General features: G+C 48.5%; 10 protein-coding genes across 10 annotated transcripts; 6 read left to right on the plus strand and 4 right to left on the minus strand.

Annotated features, from left to right (window-relative positions):
• Nucleotides 1-480: 480 nt before the first annotated feature.
• On the plus strand, nucleotides 481-1,668 carry N7511_005432 (DUF3638 and DUF3645 domain-containing protein; the record flags this gene model as incomplete). Its single annotated transcript, XM_057127809.1, has 1 exon — nucleotides 481-1,668. The coding sequence occupies one exon, from the start codon at nucleotides 481-483 to the stop codon at nucleotides 1,666-1,668; it is 1,188 nt and encodes a 395-aa protein (XP_056984326.1).
• Nucleotides 1,669-1,866: 198 nt separating this feature from the next.
• On the plus strand, nucleotides 1,867-3,728 carry N7511_005433 (uncharacterized protein; the record flags this gene model as incomplete). The annotated part of the gene is made up of 3 exons (XM_057127810.1): nucleotides 1,867-2,350; nucleotides 2,404-3,257; nucleotides 3,306-3,728. 3 exons carry the CDS (start codon nucleotides 1,867-1,869, stop codon nucleotides 3,726-3,728), a joined length of 1,761 nt encoding a protein of 586 aa, XP_056984327.1.
• Nucleotides 3,729-4,297: 569 nt separating this feature from the next.
• N7511_005434 (NADH:flavin oxidoreductase/NADH oxidase) lies at nucleotides 4,298-5,621 on the plus strand (the record flags this gene model as incomplete). Its single annotated transcript, XM_057127811.1, has 2 exons — nucleotides 4,298-4,468; nucleotides 4,524-5,621. The coding sequence occupies 2 exons, from the start codon at nucleotides 4,298-4,300 to the stop codon at nucleotides 5,619-5,621; spliced, it is 1,269 nt and encodes a 422-aa protein (XP_056984328.1).
• Nucleotides 5,622-6,686: 1,065 nt separating this feature from the next.
• On the minus strand, nucleotides 6,687-7,595 carry N7511_005435 (uncharacterized protein; the record flags this gene model as incomplete). Its single annotated transcript, XM_057127812.1, has 2 exons — nucleotides 6,687-7,309; nucleotides 7,382-7,595. The coding sequence occupies 2 exons, from the start codon at nucleotides 7,593-7,595 to the stop codon at nucleotides 6,687-6,689; spliced, it is 837 nt and encodes a 278-aa protein (XP_056984329.1).
• A 205-nt stretch (nucleotides 7,596-7,800) lies between these two features.
• Nucleotides 7,801-8,919, minus strand: N7511_005436 (aldo/keto reductase; the record flags this gene model as incomplete). The annotated part of the gene is made up of 4 exons (XM_057127813.1): nucleotides 7,801-8,000; nucleotides 8,067-8,394; nucleotides 8,450-8,714; nucleotides 8,780-8,919. The coding sequence occupies 4 exons, from the start codon at nucleotides 8,917-8,919 to the stop codon at nucleotides 7,801-7,803; spliced, it is 933 nt and encodes a 310-aa protein (XP_056984330.1).
• An 890-nt stretch (nucleotides 8,920-9,809) lies between these two features.
• On the plus strand, nucleotides 9,810-10,613 carry N7511_005437 (isocitrate lyase/PEP mutase family protein; the record flags this gene model as incomplete). The annotated part of the gene is made up of 1 exon (XM_057127814.1): nucleotides 9,810-10,613. The coding sequence occupies one exon, from the start codon at nucleotides 9,810-9,812 to the stop codon at nucleotides 10,611-10,613; it is 804 nt and encodes a 267-aa protein (XP_056984331.1).
• A 286-nt stretch (nucleotides 10,614-10,899) lies between these two features.
• On the minus strand, nucleotides 10,900-11,948 carry N7511_005438 (class I SAM-dependent methyltransferase; the record flags this gene model as incomplete). Its single annotated transcript, XM_057127815.1, has 4 exons — nucleotides 10,900-11,088; nucleotides 11,151-11,328; nucleotides 11,406-11,509; nucleotides 11,577-11,948. 4 exons carry the CDS (start codon nucleotides 11,946-11,948, stop codon nucleotides 10,900-10,902), a joined length of 843 nt encoding a protein of 280 aa, XP_056984332.1.
• A 1,643-nt stretch (nucleotides 11,949-13,591) lies between these two features.
• N7511_005439 (GFA family protein) lies at nucleotides 13,592-14,268 on the minus strand (the record flags this gene model as incomplete). The annotated part of the gene is made up of 3 exons (XM_057127816.1): nucleotides 13,592-13,895; nucleotides 14,014-14,193; nucleotides 14,261-14,268. 3 exons carry the CDS (start codon nucleotides 14,266-14,268, stop codon nucleotides 13,592-13,594), a joined length of 492 nt encoding a protein of 163 aa, XP_056984333.1.
• Nucleotides 14,269-14,702: 434 nt separating this feature from the next.
• N7511_005440 (coiled-coil-helix-coiled-coil-helix domain-containing protein) lies at nucleotides 14,703-15,343 on the plus strand (the record flags this gene model as incomplete). Its single annotated transcript, XM_057127817.1, has 4 exons — nucleotides 14,703-14,752; nucleotides 14,876-14,910; nucleotides 15,001-15,115; nucleotides 15,220-15,343. 4 exons carry the CDS (start codon nucleotides 14,703-14,705, stop codon nucleotides 15,341-15,343), a joined length of 324 nt encoding a protein of 107 aa, XP_056984334.1.
• A 482-nt stretch (nucleotides 15,344-15,825) lies between these two features.
• N7511_005441 (nitrogen permease regulator 3 family protein) lies at nucleotides 15,826-18,332 on the plus strand (the record flags this gene model as incomplete). The annotated part of the gene is made up of 2 exons (XM_057127818.1): nucleotides 15,826-16,903; nucleotides 16,957-18,332. 2 exons carry the CDS (start codon nucleotides 15,826-15,828, stop codon nucleotides 18,330-18,332), a joined length of 2,454 nt encoding a protein of 817 aa, XP_056984335.1.
• Nucleotides 18,333-20,484: the final 2,152 nt, after the last annotated feature.

Below are 20,484 nucleotides of genomic sequence, written 5' to 3' on the forward strand. Positions count from 1 at the left end.
GAGCTACGGGAAGTCATCGCCGGCTACCTTCAAGAGTGCAGAGATTATTCCCGAGCCTTCTATCATACCATTATCTCTCAACTTTGTTTACTTGAATATTGGAGGTCAACAGAAAGCGTCAATGTCAGGGTTCTTCACATATTGTTCCAGGTGAACCAATTGCCGAGACTATCACCAATCTTGCTATTGCAGCAACTTTCACGTCATCGCTGGACCAAGCTGTCTGTTGAATGGAAAGACTTGTTCGTGGCGTTCGGTCGTTCTCTGACAGATATGCAAAGAGCAGAGCGTCTAATGAGTCATGTTGACAATCATGACGAGCTCCTGAGGGAGCTTCAAACTCCAGGCCACACAAACTGGGAACCTTTCGATTTTCCTGAGTCTCTTATACTAGAGATTGAGAATAACCTATTGATCAGGGGTGTTCAAGAAGACATCGCTTCCAAGATGAGAAAGTCCGTACCCGGATAGAACGCTGTCATGCAGTTGAACATGGGAGAAGGGAAGTCATCGGTAATTGTGCCAATTGTTGCAGCATCCATTGCCAATGAGTCTTGCCTTGTCCGAGTACTTGTCGCAAAGCCGCAGTCCCGGCAGATGTTTCACATGCTGGTCTCCAAACTTGGGGGAGTTATGGATCGACGCATCTACCACATGCCAGTGTCTCGCGGTCTTAAACTCGAAAATGCTGAAGCAGAGGCTCTTGAACGTATGTGCGTTGAGTGTATGGAACAAGGGGGGGTTCTTCTTGTTCAGCCAGAACACATACTTTCGTTGAAGCTAAAGTGCATTGAGTCGTTCATTATGAAGAAGAAGGACGTTGGATGCTCTCTCCTTCGCGTTTTGAGGTTTTTCGAAAAGTACTCCCGTGACATTGTGGATGAAGGTGATGAAAACTTCAGCGTCAATTTTGAGCTGGTGTATACTGTGGGTGTGCAACGGTCAATCGAGCTTAGCCCTCACCGTTGGATCCTGGTCCAACGGGTCTTGGACATCTTGCGAAGAGAGGGTCCTAAGCTCCGACAAGAGTTCCCACATTCAATTGAAGTTGAGGAGCACCAAGTTGGCCGTATTCCTAGGATTCGGTTGCTTCGTGTGGATGCTGAAAAGGCACTTTTTGAACGCATCGCAGAACACATTTGTGAAATTGGCATTGATACACTGCAGATTTTCAGACAGCCTAAACAAATGCGACAGGTTATCAAACGATACATCTTACAGCCAGACTTGACGCAAGAAGATATTGCTGTTGTTGAGGACAATGGTCCGGCCGGATTCTGGACCAAGAATTCTGCAGGCCCTCTTCTGCTTTTACGTGGTCTACTTGCTGGAGGTGTTCTGGGGTTCTGTCTTGGTCAAAAGCGCTGGCGCGTCAACTACGGGCCTGATCCTAACAGAAATCCACCGACGAGCCTCTGTGTCCCCTACCGAGGCAAAGACAATCCTTCCCTCCGTTCTGAATTCAGTCATCCCGATGTAATTATCATCTTGACGTCTCTGCGTTACTACTACGCTGGGTTTAATGAACCAGATCTCTTCTTGGCACTCAGTCATCTTGTCAGATCGGATCAGGCTGATATGGAATATGAGGAGTGGGTGACTGATGCACCTTTACTTTCTTCGGCATACCGCCAACTAGTGGATGTCAACCTTGAGGATCGGCATTAGTTCACAGATCATATTTACCCTGTACTTCGTTTTTCCAAAGCTGCCATTGACTATTTTCTTTCGGCAATTGTCTTCCCAAAGCAGATCAAGGAGTTTCCACTCAAGCTCTCTGCATCTGGTTGGGACGTGGGTGAGATCAAAACACACTCGACTGTTGGCTTTAGTGGGACAAACGACTCACAAAAGACCCTTCCGTTAATGGTGAAACAACTCAACCAGCCCGCCCAGAATCATACAAATGCCTTGGTTCTGGAATATTTGCTCCGACCGGAGACAACTGTGGCACTTCTGCCGGATCAAATCCGACCTTCCAAGTCAGATGGGCAACGTCTACTGGATTTCGTTTCCAGTCTTGATCCCCCTGCTCAGGTTATCCTCGACGTTGGTGCTCAGATTCTAGAGCTTGGCAATCTGGAAGTGGCAAAACACTGGTTGAATATGCTCCCCTGCCAGGGAGCAATTGAGGCTGTTGTTTTCGTCAATGATACCGACGAAGTATGCGTCGTTGGTCGAAACGGTCGCGTGGAACCCTTACAAACGTCACCATTTGCACGGAAGATGGAGGCATGTTATGTTTTCCTGGATGAGAGTCACACCCGGGGCATCGATCTGAAGCTTCCAGCCACATATCGCGCTGCAGTTACTTTGGGCCCCGGTATCACGAAGGACAAGCTTGTCCAAGGTATTTTCTCCTCCCTTCTCTTACTGATTACAAACTAATAATACCATTGATAGCATGTATGAGAATGAGAAATTTTGGCAATGGGCAGTCAGTAGTCTTCTGCATTCCCTCGGAAATCCAATTCAAAATCCGAGCGCTCTGTGGGAACGAGATCCAAGATGAGATAACGGTCTCAGATGTTCTCTGCTGGGCTGTTTCTGAGACTTGGATTGACCTTAGCCGCGCCATACCCCTATGGGCCATCCAAGGGAAGCGATTCGAGTATCAACTCGAGCAGTGGAATCGAGCCCGCGTGAGTGGGCCCCTTGAGATTCCTTACAAGATTGCCCGAAAGTTTCTTGAAGAGGAAGGCCAGACAATTGAGCGAAGATATCGCCCTGGTCATATCAAACTACCAGATTTCCTCTCATCGATCACGGATAATGAAAACTTACGCCTGATATCTGAACGCTGTGCCGAATTTGGCAACCTCAACCTCTCATCCACTGCCCTTAATGAAGAACAAGAGCGCGAGCTAGCACCGGAGATCGAGTGTCAGTGCCAGGTTGAGAGACCCCGAAAAGCTCTTCCAAGGGATCACTTCCTTCATCAGGACTTAGTGACATTCGTTAACACGGGCTATTTAAAAGAGGACTCTAATTGCTGGAAACCAGCCTTCAAGTCACTCAAAAGCACCTCTGCATCTTCGTTTCTGGATGTCTCTCAGTTTCCCTCGAGCCTGTTGGTCACCCGTGAATTTGCGAAGACCATTAAAACTCCAAAGACTGCAAATTATGTTTCTGATTCCTTCCAGCGCTCAGTCCGATGGATCTTGACGACCTCACTGTCCAAGTCTCCTGGCAGTCAAAGGGAAGTCAGAAAGATGGTGATTATCAGTCCTTTCGAGGCCAATTGCCTTCTTGAGATGGTACGCCAATCCAAAGTTGTGGCACTTCATCTTTAGGCAGCACGACAGAACTTGAGCTTCCCCTCTTTGGATCAATTGGATCTGTACACCGTCCCTGAGGACTTCGGGGCTATCATCATCCCCGAAACACTGCAGATACAGCTCAATCTGTTTGCAGGGCAGCTGTACCTCAACTCGTACATTGAGTACCAGTCTGTCTGCCAATTTCTCGGTCTGAGCTCCGTTGGAACATCCAGTGAGCTGGTTGTTGCCGCTGATGGCTTTATTATGGGTGGGAAGGAAGGCCAAATTTCCACATTCCACCAGAGTCCACTCAAATTCTTGAAGGTTCTGTTGTCTCAAATCCGCAAAGACTCTCAATCGATCAGTAAAACCCATATGGGCAAGATTCTCGAGGGTGAGCTGCTGACTCCTGCCGACTTTCTGAACACTTCACACGAGGTCATTGATCTCGACGAACCATGTCCCTAGTTCCCAGACTGGGCTTCATATCAAATCCTTCCCCTCGATTATCTGATCAGTGTCCACGCATCTCTTGTTTGGAGCCCTTCCTCTTTGTCATTGACAAAGAAATATGTGATGGTTGAAATATTCTTGTTGTATTACTCAGTCGTTTCTTTTCCTTTCTATTCTGTATTTTTATGAATGGCATGTTTGGTTAGCCCCATTCTTTGCTTCTTGTAGAAGTAGTTGTAGATGCCACTATTCCTTGGTTCCAACGTTATGTGCCCCACAAGACACATCGGCGACATTGTGTCCGGGACTCGGAGTAATTCAACCGAAGTGGATCTGATTCGGCGACTTTTTCTCTTCTGCTTCGCCGCCGTGACAAAGATGCTACACGGAATATAGAATCCCGCGGGTTCTCTGCGTTTGAGAATGGAGTAGCGGATACTTTGTAGTTTAACGTTAAGTTGTTAAATTTCCGGATGATAAATCACGTCCAATTCTCCACAGTAACTAGAACATCGTATAAATAGTCTTTCCACCCCTGCTATGTGACATCCCAGTGAATAATTATATTGTATTCGAATATCAAAATGACTTGGCCTGACGTTTCCGCCAAGCCCGCTGAGGGCATCTCATACTTCTCCCCTGCCCAGAGCCCCCCGGCAGGCACAGCCCGCAACCCCCAGACCAGCGGAAAGCCTATTCCCAAGCTGTTCCAGCCTCTCACCGTCAGGGGAGTTACCTTCCAGAACCGATTGGGCGTAAGTGTACTCTCCACTCAATTGATAATGTGCAAAGCTAACAACATCTCAACAGCTTGCGCCTATGTGCCAGTACAGCGCCGACGATGGCCACATGACCCCCTGGCACATGGCTCACTACGGTGCCATTGCCCAGCGTGGACCCGGAAACATGATCATCGAAGCCACTGGCGTTGTGCCCGAAGGCCGCATCACCCCCGGCTGCGTGGGTCTCTGGAAGGATTCTCAGATCGCCCCCCTCGCCCAAGTTGTTGAGTTTGTGCACAGCCAGGGCCAGAAGATCGGTATCCAGCTTGCTCACGCCGGCCGCAAGGCCTCGACCGTCGCTCCTTGGTTGGGCGGTGTTGTCGCTAACAACTCCGTTGGCGGCTGGACCGACAACGTCAAGGCTCCTAGCGCCATCCCCTTCGCCGAGGGTGACCCTATGCCCATTGCTATGACCCAGGATGATATCGAGGAGGTCAAGGCCGCCTGGGTTGCTGCCACTAAGCGTGCTGTTGCCGCTGGTGTCGACTTTATCGAGATTCACAGCGCCCACGGATATCTCCTTTCTTCATTCCTGAGCGCCTCCAGCAACCAGCGTACCGATAACTACGGTGGTAGCTTCGAGAACCGCATTCGTCTCCCCCTCGAGATTGCCCAATTGACTCGTGATACCGTCGGCCCTAACATGCCCGTCTTCCTGCGTGTCTCCGCCACCGACTGGCTCGAGACCAGCAAGCCCGAAGAGCAGGGCTGGAAGCTCGAGGACACGGTCGAGTATGCTCGTGCTCTTGCTGCTCAGGGTGCTATCGATCTTATTGATATCAGCACTGGCGGTGTCCACGTTGCCCAGAAGATCACCTCCGGTCCCGCCTTCCAGGTTCCTTTCGCAACTGCCGTTAAGAAGGCCGTTGGCGACAAGCTGCTCGTTGCTGCTGTTGGTATGATCAACAACGGCAACCTCGCTGAGAAGATCTTGAACGAGGAAGATCTCGATGTCATCCTTGTTGGCCGTGCTTTCCAGCGTGATACTGGTCTCGCTTGGCAGTTCGCCAAGGATCTCGACGTTGAGATTGCCATGGCTGGTCAGATCCGCTGGGGTTTCACTAGCTTCCGCAATGCGTCCGAGTACATTCAGCCTAACTCCATGAAGGCTTGCATTTTTGATTAGATTTGATACACCCGATGACCTGCTCGGTCTTCCTGCATATATAGAGCATTTATAGACTCATTTGGCTTAGAAGCTCAGACTAAATGTCTGAATATACTTTTATTTTTATTTTTTTTTTTTTATTTTTTTCATGAGAAGCGCACAGTAGCCAATACGTTAGTGGAAGAACAACGTTGATAGAGTTCTGGTCAGGTTGATTCCTGGACAAAAGAGCAATAAGTCACTTCACCTGCGACGGTGATTCGAATATCAATGTCATTTTCCATCAAGCTAGGTCCAATATCAATGACATAAATCTCGTTATGATCAATTGGTTAATAGTGGCGTGAAGTTGACTTCAACTTACCCGTTTGGGCGCGGATGGAATGGAGGACAAATAGTTGTTCCAGTCCCGACCGCCCACCTATAAAGCGTGACTTTCCCCGTCCTCCTCTTCTTCCCCCACCACTCTTCAAGAGCTGTGCAGCGATAGCTCCCTTGTCTCTGGCTTTATGGAGCTTGTTCAGTCGTCTTCTTCGTTACTCTCTTCTCTCCTGAAAATTCGATATGCCTCGCCTCAGTGATCACTCATTTGACATCCTGGAACAATAGTTTATGGCCCCTTCAGCGTCCGCTGAGAACCACTTTGTGGTTGTCGGCGTACGCTGAAGCGGTCATACAGCTTCTGCTCTGGAATATGATTGGGTGGGAATTGCGCTATTGAATGTGACCCTGGTGGTATTTTGGATTCTCAGTTCTATGGTCCCTTCAGCGTCCGTTGAGAACCTCATTGTGGTTGTCGGCGTACGCTGAAACAGTCATATGGCTGCTGCTTCGATGTGTCATCAAAGGGTCACTGCTGTACAACGCAATGACTTAAAGAGTTTTGAGGCTGAACACTGACGTACTCGCCTTTCTTGCACTATACCCTTTGTGTGTATCACAGAGAACATGATATATTGAGAGCTGCGCGCGCAGCAGCCAACCTTTTGTAGTATTTGGCGAAGACCTTATGTCCGAATTTCAAGCCCAAATCCAATGTTTCTAATGAAACGCAGCCTCCCACATGAATCCAGACCAGCGTGCTCATGGTAACACCTCTTTCCCTTTCCAATCCCAACACCTCCCTCTCCCACCATTCTTCTCAGCCGATAATCCAACAAGAACTTGCAACAGTTTCTCAGCCGAATCAGCCGGTTCCAGCATCTCCCTTCCACTCCAGAACTCCTTCGTAAAATCCGTCCGCACAGTTCCGGGATGCAACGCAACAGCAATGCCCCTCTGTGCACTCTTCGTTCGCAAATACAGATCAAACGTCTTCGCCAACTGGAACACAGCAGCCTTACTCGCACGATACGAGTACCACCCACCCGAAGAATTGTCCGAAATGGAGCCAACGCGAGCAGCCATCATCGCATAGATGGCATGTGAGGGCAACTCCAGCTGTGTCTGGGAATCAGCTGCAGTTGCAGAATTGGTAGCCGGAAACTCCGGTGCCGATTTCGGAGGCATAAACTGGGAAAGATGTTTCATGAGAAGTAATGGACCCAAGGAGTTCACTTTGAAGCTATCCAGAGCCCCGGCATAGTCGATCTGGCTTGGTGACTTTTCGACGTGTAGAGTCCCCGGCACTGTCAGTCCCAGTCTGAGTGATGTGTCCGGGTATTCATGGCGGATTGTGTCTGCCATTGCAATTATCGTGGATTCATCTATTGAGTTGGTCAGCTTTGTTTGCAAGGTCAAGAGCCTCTTGGATAAGGCTGGGTTCTTTTGTACCGTACCTGTCACGTCGACCTCTAGCATTCTAAGCCTTTTTTCGGAATCTTTAGGTATGCCATTGCTAGATAGCAATCGCTCTCGGATCTCATTGCAGTTCTTGCGCGCTGTTGCAATCACCGGGAGCTGGGTCCGCGCTAGGAGTTGATGGGCGAAGGCGAAGCCTAATCCACGTGAAGCAGGAGTTACAAGAGCAAAGCCGTGCTTTGCTGAACACATTGCTTAATTGTGTTGGTTGAAATGATGGGCATGGCAGGAAGCAAGTCGGTCTGTTGCTCCTTGATGGCCGATGACGTCATGAGACATACCCATACTCCACTGCGAAACTACATATTCGCATACTTGTTTGGTTTGCATTGACGTTGAATACTAGTTATGCTTATAAACTTGAGGCCATTTCAATTCCTGTTTGCACATAGCATTGTCACTTCATCCCGTCGAGACCCGCGAAGAAGTCCCTGCCAAAGTCCCCACTGCTATCATTAAAACGACGCTTTTGGTCAAGCTTCTCAATCTGCTTCATGTCATCTGGACTCAGCTTGAAGTCTCCCTCGAGGTTAGACTTGATTCTAGACGGCGTTTTGGACTTCGGCAGCACCGAGTGACCCAGCGTGACACCCCAGGCTATCAAGACACAGTGCGATTAGCATTTCTCCTCGCTGAGTCCAATAGACAACAGTGAACACATACCCAGAACAACTTGCGCAGCACTTTTGTTGTATTTCTTACCGATCTCCGCCAGCACAGGTTCATCGATCAACCTCTCGATCCCGCGTTTCGCGCCATAGAAAGCATTCTGATTTCCAAACGGCGAGTAGTGCGTGACATGAATTCCATTATCCCGATGCCAGGCCGTGAAATCGTTCTGCTGCAACCAAGGATGGCATTCCAGCTGATGCACAGCAGGAACCACCGAGGTATTATTGACCAGATGCTCCATTTCAAACTTATCACAATTCGACACCCCAATAGCTTTGGTCTTGCCCGTTTTCAAAACCCGCTCCATGGCTTTCCAGGTCTATTATCCCGTCAACTCTTTCAACGCGATACTCAGCATGGCAGGAAACTCTTACATCCATAAGTCTGACATCATGCTGCATCACCGGCACCCCATTGTCTTTTGGAAACAGTTCCTCTCCTCGCTTCCAGGCCACGGGCCAGTGTATCAGATATAGATCGACATAATCCATACCGAGGTCCTCCAGCGACTTCTGCAGGGCTGGCTCTACATCATCTGGATGCTGCTTGTTGCACCAAAGCTTGGTCGTGATGAATAGATCCTTGCGAGGGATACCGCTCTTCTTGACTCCTCTTCCAACGGCTTGCTCGGTGCCGTAGCTATTAACCCGTTAGCCGTGCGATCCAAACATGTTGTCGATGACATATGTAGACATGATGCTCACACGCGCGCCGTGTCAATGTGACGATATCCGCTCTTTATTGCCTCGGCGACGGCATCCTCCTGTTCCCCCTCGTCTTGCCAGGTGCCGAATCCGAGCGCCGGAATCTCGGCACCTGTGTTCAATTTGTATCGTGTGGACATTTCTTTCTCGGTTTGTCAGTGGTGGTTTGGCAGCGAACTATTGTCCCTGTTTGTTGCAGATTGCATAACATACGATTGGGGAGAACTTGGCTTTTGTGCTTGATCCTAAACGTCACGGTGATGCGGCCCATTGTCCAGATACCTATGGCTTTGGTGACGTCTGGATGAGGTCTTTTGTTTACGTATCTGAATCTAGTAGCCTGAGTACGAGTTTCCTAGGATCTAAGCCGCTTGTCACTGGAATTGTGGTCATCAATAAACAATTTCCCTCTGTTCTGAGTGTAAATGTTGCGACTTAAGCTTCGTTCGGGTTCTTCTACCGATATCCATGCGCTATAGACGTCTCGGGAATGCTGGATATGAGTCTAATGATTAGGGAATGATTCCTCCTCAATAACGACCTTTCGATTTTCTTCAGAAGACTAAAGAGCGTGTCTGAAGATCGGTTTCTAATTCTTGAGATTTCCGGAGTATGCGTATATTCGCACCATGCTCAACGAGCAAACGAAAGTCTGCCGGCCTCTGGAGCTTGATGTATCACAACTCGTCTCCTTTTTTTGTAGCATGTAATTATAGTAATGGTAGATGGAAAGGATATGACGCAGCCAACCAGATTGTGCGCGGTTCCAGACTTGCTCTGCATAATGTACACAGTTGTGAATCGTTGCTGTCAAATTGACCAATCAAGAGTCAGCCATCTCTCGTGGCTTATTTTCCACCAAAGAACCCTTTAAAAGCTCCGAAGCTATACGCCCTGAGCTGCTCGAGTTGTTATTTATTGCGAATCCAAAATTCACATTTCTTATAATACCCCGTATATCACCGTGATCTTCTAGGAGACATATGAACAACCATCGGCCATTCCAACAACAAAACTTTATACCCATACAATGGCAGAAGCAAGAGCCCAACAATTTCGCAGCCTCCACCAGCCCAGCAAGCCAGTGGTATTCGCAAATGTCTACGACGCACCAACAGCAGAAGTGGTAGCCACCCACCCCGCAACGAAGGCCCTCGCAACAGCCAGTTTCGCCATTGCGGCCGTCAACGGACGCGCCGATGACGACCTCGACCTGAACACAAATCTAGCTGCCTTGCAGCGCATCATCCCAATCGCTCTGAAAAACGAAAAACCCATTACAGTCGATCTGCAAGACGGCTACGGCGACCAGCTAGAACACGCCATCGAAAGCATCATCACCCTCGGAGCGTCTGGGTGTAATATTGAAGATCGCGATAATAATACCGGGTGTCTGTTTCCACTGGATGAAGCAGTAGATCGTATTCGCCGGGCTGTGTCTGCTGCTACGAAGGCCTGTGTCCCGAGCTTTGTGGTGAATGCGCGCACAGATGCTGTTATCAAGAATAATGATGTTGAGGAGGCGATCTTGCGTGGACAAGCATATTTGGAGGCTGGCGCTACGACTGTTTTTGTCTGGGGTGGTCCGGAGCGGGGGTTGGCTACTGGAGAAGTTGTTCGGCTATGTCATGCTTTCGAGGGCCGATTGAATGTCATTGCGCGTCTTGAAGGTGGGCTGTCTGTTCGTGAGCTTGCGGAGATTGGTGTGGCTAGGATTAGTATTGGGCCTGCTTTGTGGAGGCATGCGATGGACGCTTTTCGACGGAAAGCTGAGACTTACCTGGATCAACTGGGGGAAGGCGAGTCGAGGTGTGAAGATAAGCTAGGAGAGTAGCTGTTCTTTTGCACTGTGCATGTTCAAGACACCTTTCAAAGCAAGCCTGTGGAATCTCAAAATATAGTGTTGTGTGAACATAATGAGATTTTTGGGGCTCAAAGAATTGGAAGTCTTTATAAAAGTTCATAACGATGAAACGGTAGGTAAGCTTTCAATGTGAATTTGAACTATTGGCAAAGGAATCATGAGATCCATTCGTTTATTAGGATTTTCTACAGTATATATACTCCAGCCGCGTCCACCATGACCATGATTTGAATAACCTGCAGATATTTCTGGCAATTTATATCGCAGACATAGGTCTCATCCTGAAGCCAAGTACCTTTGGAAACTCTGTAAAGTTCTTCGATGAGTGCTCCCGCACAGTGTCACGGAAACTTTCGTCGAAATTGGTCTCTTCGAGCGCATCTACAGCAAGACCTGCTTTGAAGAAAGGCGCAAACAGCTGATTCAAAGGCCGGTGGAACAAGTACTGCCACGCAAAGTTAGCTGGACTACCTTTTTCTTGGAAGGTCGAGGGTGTTGATGACATACCGGCGACTCAGTGTCCCCTTTCAGCACCAACTGTCTCGCGGGAGGAACGTTCAAATACTTGCTGACAACGATAGAGCGGTCGACGCTTCGCTGACCGGTTTCCGGGTCTTCGCGAACCGTTGTCTGACGGGCTGCCCCAGTTGTGAAGAATAATGGGTGAAGTAGAGTAGCGACGAAGCTAGGGGATATCGTTCAGTTTTAATTTTGATTGGTGGTGCCGATGCATATGTTCAGCGCTAGTATCTTGAAACTTACCATCCGTTTGGTTTGAGTAATTTTTTCAAAGATCTTGCCAATGGCTCCAGATCATGAATGTCCATCAAGGCCATATTCATGGTGATCACATCGAAGCCGCCATCCTAATCAAGAAATAGGAGAACATGTTAGAGGCAAGAAAACACACTGCAAGTGCAATTGTCAACTTACCATGTGAATATCATCAATTGCCAAGAACTCATCCCAGGATGACTGGTCTGTGACGTCGAGGCGATGGAAGGATATCTTGTGGTCGTCTAGGATGTACGTTCGTGCCTTTGCGCGGTCTACCATCTTGACTGCACCGTCCGCTGCAATGACCGAAGCGCCTTTCTGGGCTAACCACCGAGCCACAATGCCATTGCCCGTTGCAAGATCTATGGCATGGCACCCCTCTAATCTACCGACCAGTTTCTCCAAGATGGGAAGCTCGAGGAAGCGGAAATAATCGTTTCCTTCATCACCCATGCCTTTGTCCCAGGAGGGGGCGTAGGTCTCCCAGGAGTCTAGCGGGGATGTGATTGTGGAGTTAGTAGAAGCCATTTTCACCTTAAATCAAGTCAAAATTCGGGCAATGGAAAGAGAGTAGCTCGTACGGTGCAGCTTAAGGTTGATTCGACCTAGAGAGATACGGGAGCCCCCTCCTTGGCAATGATGACTCATACAGATACGACTACGGTATCACAAACTACATTATATTTGGTTCGTCTCTTGGTCAAGAAACACGACTTAATTGTTTTCGAGCTCTCCTATCCTAGCCTCAGACTAGCTCTTAAGTGGAGAGTCGTCGTTTCTCGGTTGTTGTTTGATGCCAAGTCAAACAGCACCAATGGCACATCTCGGCCACCGTACTCCTCTCGCTCTTTATATAGCGAGCTCCACCCACAATTTTTTTTCTTCCTCTCATCATTACTGGGGATTCCCAGAGAGCTCTGAGCTCTCTGCCCTTTTCTTCTTTTTCATTTTTTAACAGCTTGGACTGTGTCTAATGTTGGCACATACTCCTGCTGTCTATAAACTCGAGTTCACTCTCGGTGCTGCAAGCAAAAAAATCTCAAAAGGTAAGGAAAAACTTTTCCCTCTTCACCTCACCACCACCACCCCCCGGGATGATGATCATTCGACATGCATAGGCATTCCTCAAACTTAATCACCATGTGGAATCTGTCAAAACTTAGTTTCAGCCTTGTCTGACCCCCAACCACAATACCTCATTGCTTCATTGTCATCATTGAGTGAGCTTTGGCTAACAAGCTTTCGCTTAGGTACATAACACTTACTCTCATACCCATCATTCCATTGCGGCTGTAGCCTAGCATGAAGAAATTTGAACGAACGGGCGGACATAACGAATTCACCATACATGCACCCGAAACTAGCAGAGCGTACAAACTCTGTGGGTGTATGATGGTGGATTACTTGTTGAGAATTCGTCACCTGACCCTTTGCCCACATATCACTTTGTTCATGTCGCCATGACAATTCTTTTGCAGTGTTTCTAACAGAACCTCTAGGTAAATTCACTACTCTTATTTCGCTGCCCTATCCCATCATGGTCATATCTATTATGATGAATGTGTTATTCACACTGTTTGACCTGGGCACTTTGTGTCCGGGAATGAACATTTATACAAAAATCTGATTTAATGAGGTGAGTTTTTCTGAACGAAAAATTTTTTACGTTCCATGCTAACAGATTTTGCAGCCTGACTTAGTTGCCATGTCTTGAACTTGCTATTGACACCTGCATCTTGCTTGAATGCCATTGCTGACTCGACATATAAGTAAATTGATAGGAACACATCCCGTGTAACGGATCTGGCTTGTTGAACGTGAGTGACTCTTCCTCCAAACACCCCTCTTTACCTGATGAACCCTTAATATTTGCTGTTATTTCTTAATCACCTTGTCGATACAACATTATTTCACCTTGGAGAACTGATCTTGTCTTCACCTGCCCTCCATTTCACTCATATCTTGAGATGTCCTGTTGCTAATTCGCGTCACAGAAACCAATGACTACCATATAATAATATTAATGTTAATGAAATTTTTCTTTCAAACTTGATGCTCTTCGTAAATTTAACTCGATCTCGCGTAAATTTCTCTCCCCGGTAGCCATTCGTCAGCACAAGCATAAACATGTTACGCCGACATAGATATGTCCTGCTACAGTCCCCTACTCTCTACTCAACAAAAAGACCATGCTTCTTATGCCACCCCTCAAGACTGTCCTTTCCATAAACCTCATGCACACTCTTCTTCCCTTCCGGCCACCGTGCCCAAGCCGGCTTAAAATCATCCATAATACAAACCATCTCATCCGGCACCGGCAACTCTGTATCAATTGCCGATGCAAATGGATGAATTAGTTCTGGCCAGTGGTGATCCCATACCCAAAGCATAGTACTGCAATTCGAGCAGAAGCTGCGCTCGGACTCACAGAGTTGCTCATCTGGTGTGCCGCGGTCTTTGATCGCCGTGTATTTTCTAGGTGTGTTAGCTTTCTCGATCCTTTGATACATTGTACTTTTTGTAAATTTCATAAATGAAAAAGACAAGAAACGAATATGGAAGCTTGTTGTGTTATGGATGGGTGCGTTCGTACTTGATGAGGTCTTTGCCCTTGGTGATATTCAGGCTGTCTGCGATTCCGCCCAAGTTCACAGCGCCGAGGTGTCCGCCTACTTTACGGCAGATGCTGCAGGCACAGAGCTGGTATGGTACTGGAGTTTGTGATTGGAGGTTGAATTCAATACCGCCACATTGGCAGCTTCCTTCGAGTTTCCTGTTTGCCTGTCAGTGGTCCGGTGATGATATGAGATACAGAGGGTTTGTGATTCAACTCCTCATACATAGGCATGGTTGGGATTGATTAAGAGGCGGAGATGAAGACGGCTTTTCTCAATAAGACAAAAAAGATTGCTTGAACAACTGGAACTTGTTTGAGATGCACAGGACAGAACCTCTATATATATTCCAACCTTAGCTCTCAAAACCCCAAACTCCAAACAGAAGCAAACCTGTCAAACCATGTATGACTGCATAACCCGCTTAATCCAGCCTATCTCGGTCCAATACAATCCTGCATCTGCAGCCCCGAGTTCTACTTCCCCTCCTTCCGAGCAAGATATACATCATCGAACGGATTCTGCGTCTGTGATTGGCGGACGCTGTGTTTGTCCTGTTTGCTCTGTTTGTCTTCTCGCATCTTACGACTTTACGGTCTCGTCTGTAGCAAAACAGACTGCCTTCTTGCTGTCATTTCAAGCGAAGTTACGCTCAAAATACCTGAATATGAGTTTCGGAGCCCCCGGAGGTGGATCGGTGAACTACAAGCCCTCGCCGTAAGTGTTGACTGAAACCCACTGCTTTGCGCAGACAAGCTGTTCCTCTACCAGGGCAACTACCAGGGCAATGAACTCGCCACAATGACCTTAGAAACATACTGACCATGGATGCTGCTATAGACCCGAGCGCGGTAGCTTCCCTCTCGACCACGAAGGTACATCAACCCACAACCGCGGATTCCAATCCCAGTGAACCTAGCAAGACAATCAAACACAGAAACTAATCACAGCATTGAATGCTACAGGAGAGTGCAAGCACATTATTGCGGGGTACTTGAAGTGCATCAAGCTCAACAAAGGCACAAACGACGAGGCTTGTCGCAAATTGGCCAAGGAATACCTTTCCTGTCGAATGGACAAGTGAGTTAGAACCGTTCCGTGCAGGCGCCGGATATACTCGTGTTCAAATCTACGGGGAACCTAAGCTTGGAAGAAATAACATGCTAATTGGTACTGTCTGCTAGGAACCTCATGGCGCCAGATAACTTCCAGAACCTCGGACTGGTGTTCAAAGACGACGAAGGAAACGATAAAGCCCCAGCCAATGTAGGCGCCGATGCATCGAATCCCGCACAACCGAAAAGCTGAGCTGGGACCTTCGGAGTTGGACGAATTTGTACGATATTAGAGATTGGCGCTGGTCTGATGAAGGGTAGTGCTGGCGTTATTCGTGGCGTTGTACATATGAAAATGCATTTGATACCGATTTATTTGATCCTAAAGAGCTACAATCCGCTAGTGTCGACATGATAGTATGAAAGAGCTCCCTATGGACCGCATAGTCAATTAATGTGTAATGCAAGTATGGCGTCTTGCATGGAAAGTCGATCAGTTGTTGATTTTTGACTGCTAGAGAGAACTTGAAAACTCGACGAAATAGATGACATATGCCAATCAAGCCACCTCTTAACAAAACCTATCGAGCAACAAAATCCATGCCCAGCTTGGAGCAAAAGTAGAAAAGTAGCGAATTAACGAGCAGACCGTTGACTGGAGCGCATGCGGGGAACCCGCCCAACCACTCAAGCCTGCGATCTCCAACTCCTCCCCCCGGAGCCCCAAGACACCAAATGTCTTCAATCGCGCGGCCACCAGACCCGTGTCTAGTGGCCATAATCCTGATTGTCCGCTCACGAACCGGGCCCCGTCTAGTCTTCCACTACCCCCCGAATCCGCTCAGCGAGAACCGCATCAAACCCACCAAGGGCGGCCGGCGCACGTCCCACACTCGCACGCGACGAGGCTCGAAGAACACCGACTCCAGTTCAAGCAATGAAAGTGGCCTAAGCTCTGATGATGAGGAAGAGGATCGAGAACGAGAAAAGGAAGGCCATACCGGCAGCAGCTCAGTGCTCGCAGGTCGGCGCACCAGCAACTTCGGCCTTGACGAGCACCTCTCTGTTTCGGCCTCGACAGTGGCTAATGAACCGCACCGCCCCAGCTCTCTAGGCTCTGGTCGAGCTTCCTCGCTGCGAAAGCGCGGCGGCGCGGGTTCTGATCTTGAAGATGATGCGGGGACGGCGTCTGATCGACCGGACGATGGTCCTGGGAGTTCTAGGCCGCCCTGGGAATCGCTTCTGGGCGTGCCTGGGAGTGTATGGGAGAAGCTGTTGAGTCCGTCTCGTTCGTGGCATAAGCGGCGCTTTGAGGTTGGCATTAATGATTTGGCACTTATTGGGTGGCCGGTCTTCGTGCGCGAGGATGGGACATGGCGCAAACAACGACGCAAGAAAAAGAAGAAGCCGCGTGCTGATTGGGATGGCGGCGAATTGGGTCACAATGAACAGGCTGAGGATGGGCAGACTGATGAGCGCTTCGTTACCTCTCCTGATTTGGGCGCTAGTGTTGCGTCCATTGCGGAGTCGTTGACTTCGCCGACGGATAGTAAGCGTGGTTCGACTAGTGGGAAATCGGGCAAAATGGGGGATGATCCTCTTGATCCTGAGGATAAAGACCATATGACTATGTTCAATGTGGTGTTTGTCGTGGACCCGCCTCTTCTGGAGTACTCGATGCGCGTGAAGGAAATCTATGAGAATATCATCAAGAAATTTGCCAAAGCGCTCAAATGGGAGCAGGCTCGCACAGATTATGTATGGAAAGAATCTCAACATATACTGCAAGTTCGACGGAGGGCACGAGAGAATAGTAAGTCTTCTGATGATGGTCGATATCATACTCGAGCTGACATACCTTTTCAGAAACATCGACTCATAACCTTTACTCCGAACTAATATCTCAGTCCTCGCTGGCTCGGGCTATGTACACAGTGTACAGTAGCATATCAGCATCCAAGATCGCATCTATCTCTCTCAGCCCAGATGTGTCTATTTCGCTTCAGATCCCGCCATTGACCTCTACATCATACGTTTCTGGCCCAGCAGACAAATCATACCCTGGTCTTTGGTTAACAACGGCAGACAGTGCAACTCCAGTGGACGACCCAGGAGCGGATGGAAACAATACACCACATCAAGTGTTGGCAAAGCATTTCGCCCTTTTACTATTGGACAGTGAAGCTGCCATTATAAAAGACGTCGAAGCCTCTGGTGGAACTCTTGCACCAGCACTCGCTCATTACATTCGCTGTTCCAAGCCAACCAAATCTTTTGCTCAGATTTCAGTGTCGTCAGGGATTCCATTATCTCATATCCAGATGCTGTCAAGCCACCTTGTGTATTGGCGTCGTGCTCGCGCCATCCCTCCCATCCATCAACGAGATACATACATTGTCTCTCCGAACTGCGACTTGAGCAAGCTGGAAGTGGCTACGATTGCCTACCAAGCAGCATTCCCAACACTCCCCAGCTTGCCAAAGATGCTTTCCACCCTCAGTGGCACCCCTCGCCCATACAGCAACTTCATCCCTAGCAAGGACCACAAGGAAGTCTACTTCACCATCTTGGCTTGGTTACTGCGCGGCGGCTGGGTCACCCAGCTGCGCACATTCGCGCGTATCAAGGTCACACCGGAGATCAAGATGGCGGTGGAATTGGCTCTACGGAAGGAGGAAGTGGACCGATACCTAGCAAAGGGATCTTCCAATTCCATCCCGGTCGACGAAGATGACTCCGACGATGAGGACGATGTCGACGATATGAACTCTTCGTCCTCATCATCACTAGCAAGCCACGGCAGCGGAGAAGAGACACCCATGCCCGGCCGACTCGATCCACACACACAGCTGCGCGTGTCTCACAAATACTTAGATCGGTCAACTGCTCTCCGTCTCTCATCATTCATCCTCTCTCCGCACCGCGCATCCCCTCTTGAGTCCCGCTGGCTCGACGAGATCGTCGCTCGATTTCCCGACCATCCTGGTACAGAGCAAGATGAGGTTAGCACCAGTCCGGATATCACTCCCAACGATCTTCGGACTATACACAAGAAATACTGGCCAGTCTTCCTGAAGTACTTCAATGGTTATGACGCTGTGGAAAAAATTTCCGTACGGGAAAATCTCAAGCGCAAACTTGTCTGGCAGGTTCTAATGCGACTGGGGCTGTTGACCGGTCCACTCGGATCGATTGACTTGGATGCACGTGAACAGGTGTTGGTCACTGTTCGGCATTGGTAGATGCGTCGACAGTATATGGTTTTTACGGTATGGAGTTTGGTGTCTACGGATATATGTAACGTAATTGTTATGCTTCTGTACAGTTCTGGAGTTTTACCTGGCTGGACACTGATATCCTCATTGTCCGAATATTGTTCCCAACCCTATGTCATACTCGATCTATTAGATCACCACTCGAGGCATAAGTGATCCCGTCTCCCGTGTCACCAGGGTAATCCACTCCTGTAATCCGATTACATACCCTACCCACTCCATTCCGGTGGTTTCCGCGTGCCCTCAGCCCTAACCTCTGCCGAAGGCACAACATGTAAATATAACAAGTAGGTAGGCTTGAAGTCAGAATCGGATAGGAAGGAAATTAATCACCGATGAAGAATTTGGGTAGTTCCTCGGGGACTATTTGGCAAGAAGCAACAGACAAATTCACCGTGTACTTCGATGTTTCGTGGTCACGTGCCACCATACATCGCACAAATATAGGAAGTGTAATTGTAATTTTGGGGGTCCAAGTAACGTTCATCCAAGTAGGAAAAGTGCGCAGAAACACAGCGTAAGGCTTGTATTACCCTTACCTCGGGGACTAGGTACCCGAGCATTTCAGCACCGGCTCGCATATCCGAGCATAGATGAACGGGCCAACGGGCGAATATTACATTACACTAAAGTGAGTTCCGATGTAAGGGTAAGAAGATATTAGACTGAATAGGATATAGAGGAGGCTTTGTAATATGTCGACTGTCATAATAAGCACGACCAACACGCCGATTCTCTAGATATTTCATTGTGCGCCAATCGCCAGAGGGGCTCCGGTGGACCCCGCGATGCTCTGTTCAGTCAGATGTACGGAGCGTAGTACGTATTTTTATACTGTAAAGGCGAAGATTACTCCGTACAGGGTATTCGGTCGTTATATGCCTCAATCTTTACAATATAAGTTAACATGGGGGTGAAGATTAACAACAAAGGCTATGTTCTCAGTGGCTGACGACTTTTTAAGCTTGGGACTGAACCCTGAACTATCGCCACTTTGACAGCTAACGTTACTTAAATCGGTCGCGCGACCTCGGTAATCAGGCATCTTTCAAATTTCTAAGGCTCAATTCTCCGGGGGTGCGTGGTATTAGTCGAGTGAACTTCCCAAGTTGAGTTCTCCAAGTATCAAGCAGTTGCTCTATACTACCGAGATCATCAACCTCGGCAAACCAGACACACAAAGATATTTGAGCGGCCCTCAATAGATCAATGAGGTGTTGCCGGGGGCAATATCAGCCTCAATTGCATACAGTAGACACCCTATACACCATATACTCCCTAGTACGCACCTTGGGAGCCCAGGCAATCCCAGGGAGTTCAGTGTGACCAGTGATCAGGCCACCTGGAGGGAACAAGGAGCCTAGTAGAATCCTTGAAGAAAGAAAGTCGATTCAAGAAATGCAAATTCTCTATAAAATTCCAAAGTGCAGAGTAATTAATTACGCAGTGTAAGGAAAACCCCGCTACCACCAGATTCTGCCCTGAACCAAATAATTTTGTTGGACTTCCTCTCTTCCTCTTCTCCCCATCCTCCGCGGGCTGTTTTCTCCCCTTCCATTCCTCCCTTTCCAACCCATTTGACCCTCGCGTCACTTCGTCTTCATTTTACGGTACCTCTCATCGTCTCACGCTTCGAGAGAACCGAAATCCGACCTTCCGAGACTCTCCCCACCACGTGCGAAATCGCGTCGTTCGGTCCCCCATATTTTTTCAAGGGATCGACACTGTCGACACTGTCGCCAGGAACACTGAATTGAACATTCTTTTCCTTGCTTGATCTACCCCCATCGAGAGTGAAGGGTGGAATTCTTACAAGGGAAGAGTTCCTGTGCATCCGACTTGCACCAACAGCAGTGACTGCACGAGCCTGCCGCTCAACATTTCACAGCTTGGTACACGACGTTCACAGGGCAGTGCCTTTGCGTCTTCGGTCGAATTTTTCCTTCGCACCGTCATCTTCACATCTTCGGTCCTTGACAACCGTGGGTTTGCAAGCCACAACCGTTGAGATCCTTCCTCAAAATTCGACAGTTCATTAATCGATGCGATTTGTGATCTAGACGATTCATACGACCGATACCCACTCGATTGCATATTTTTCTTTGTGCGCCGACACACA

This window comes from Penicillium nucicola (genome assembly GCF_028828085.1).
Source record: "Penicillium nucicola strain IBT 29836 chromosome Unknown utg000005l, whole genome shotgun sequence".
NCBI lineage: Eukaryota > Fungi > Ascomycota > Eurotiomycetes > Eurotiales > Aspergillaceae > Penicillium > Penicillium nucicola.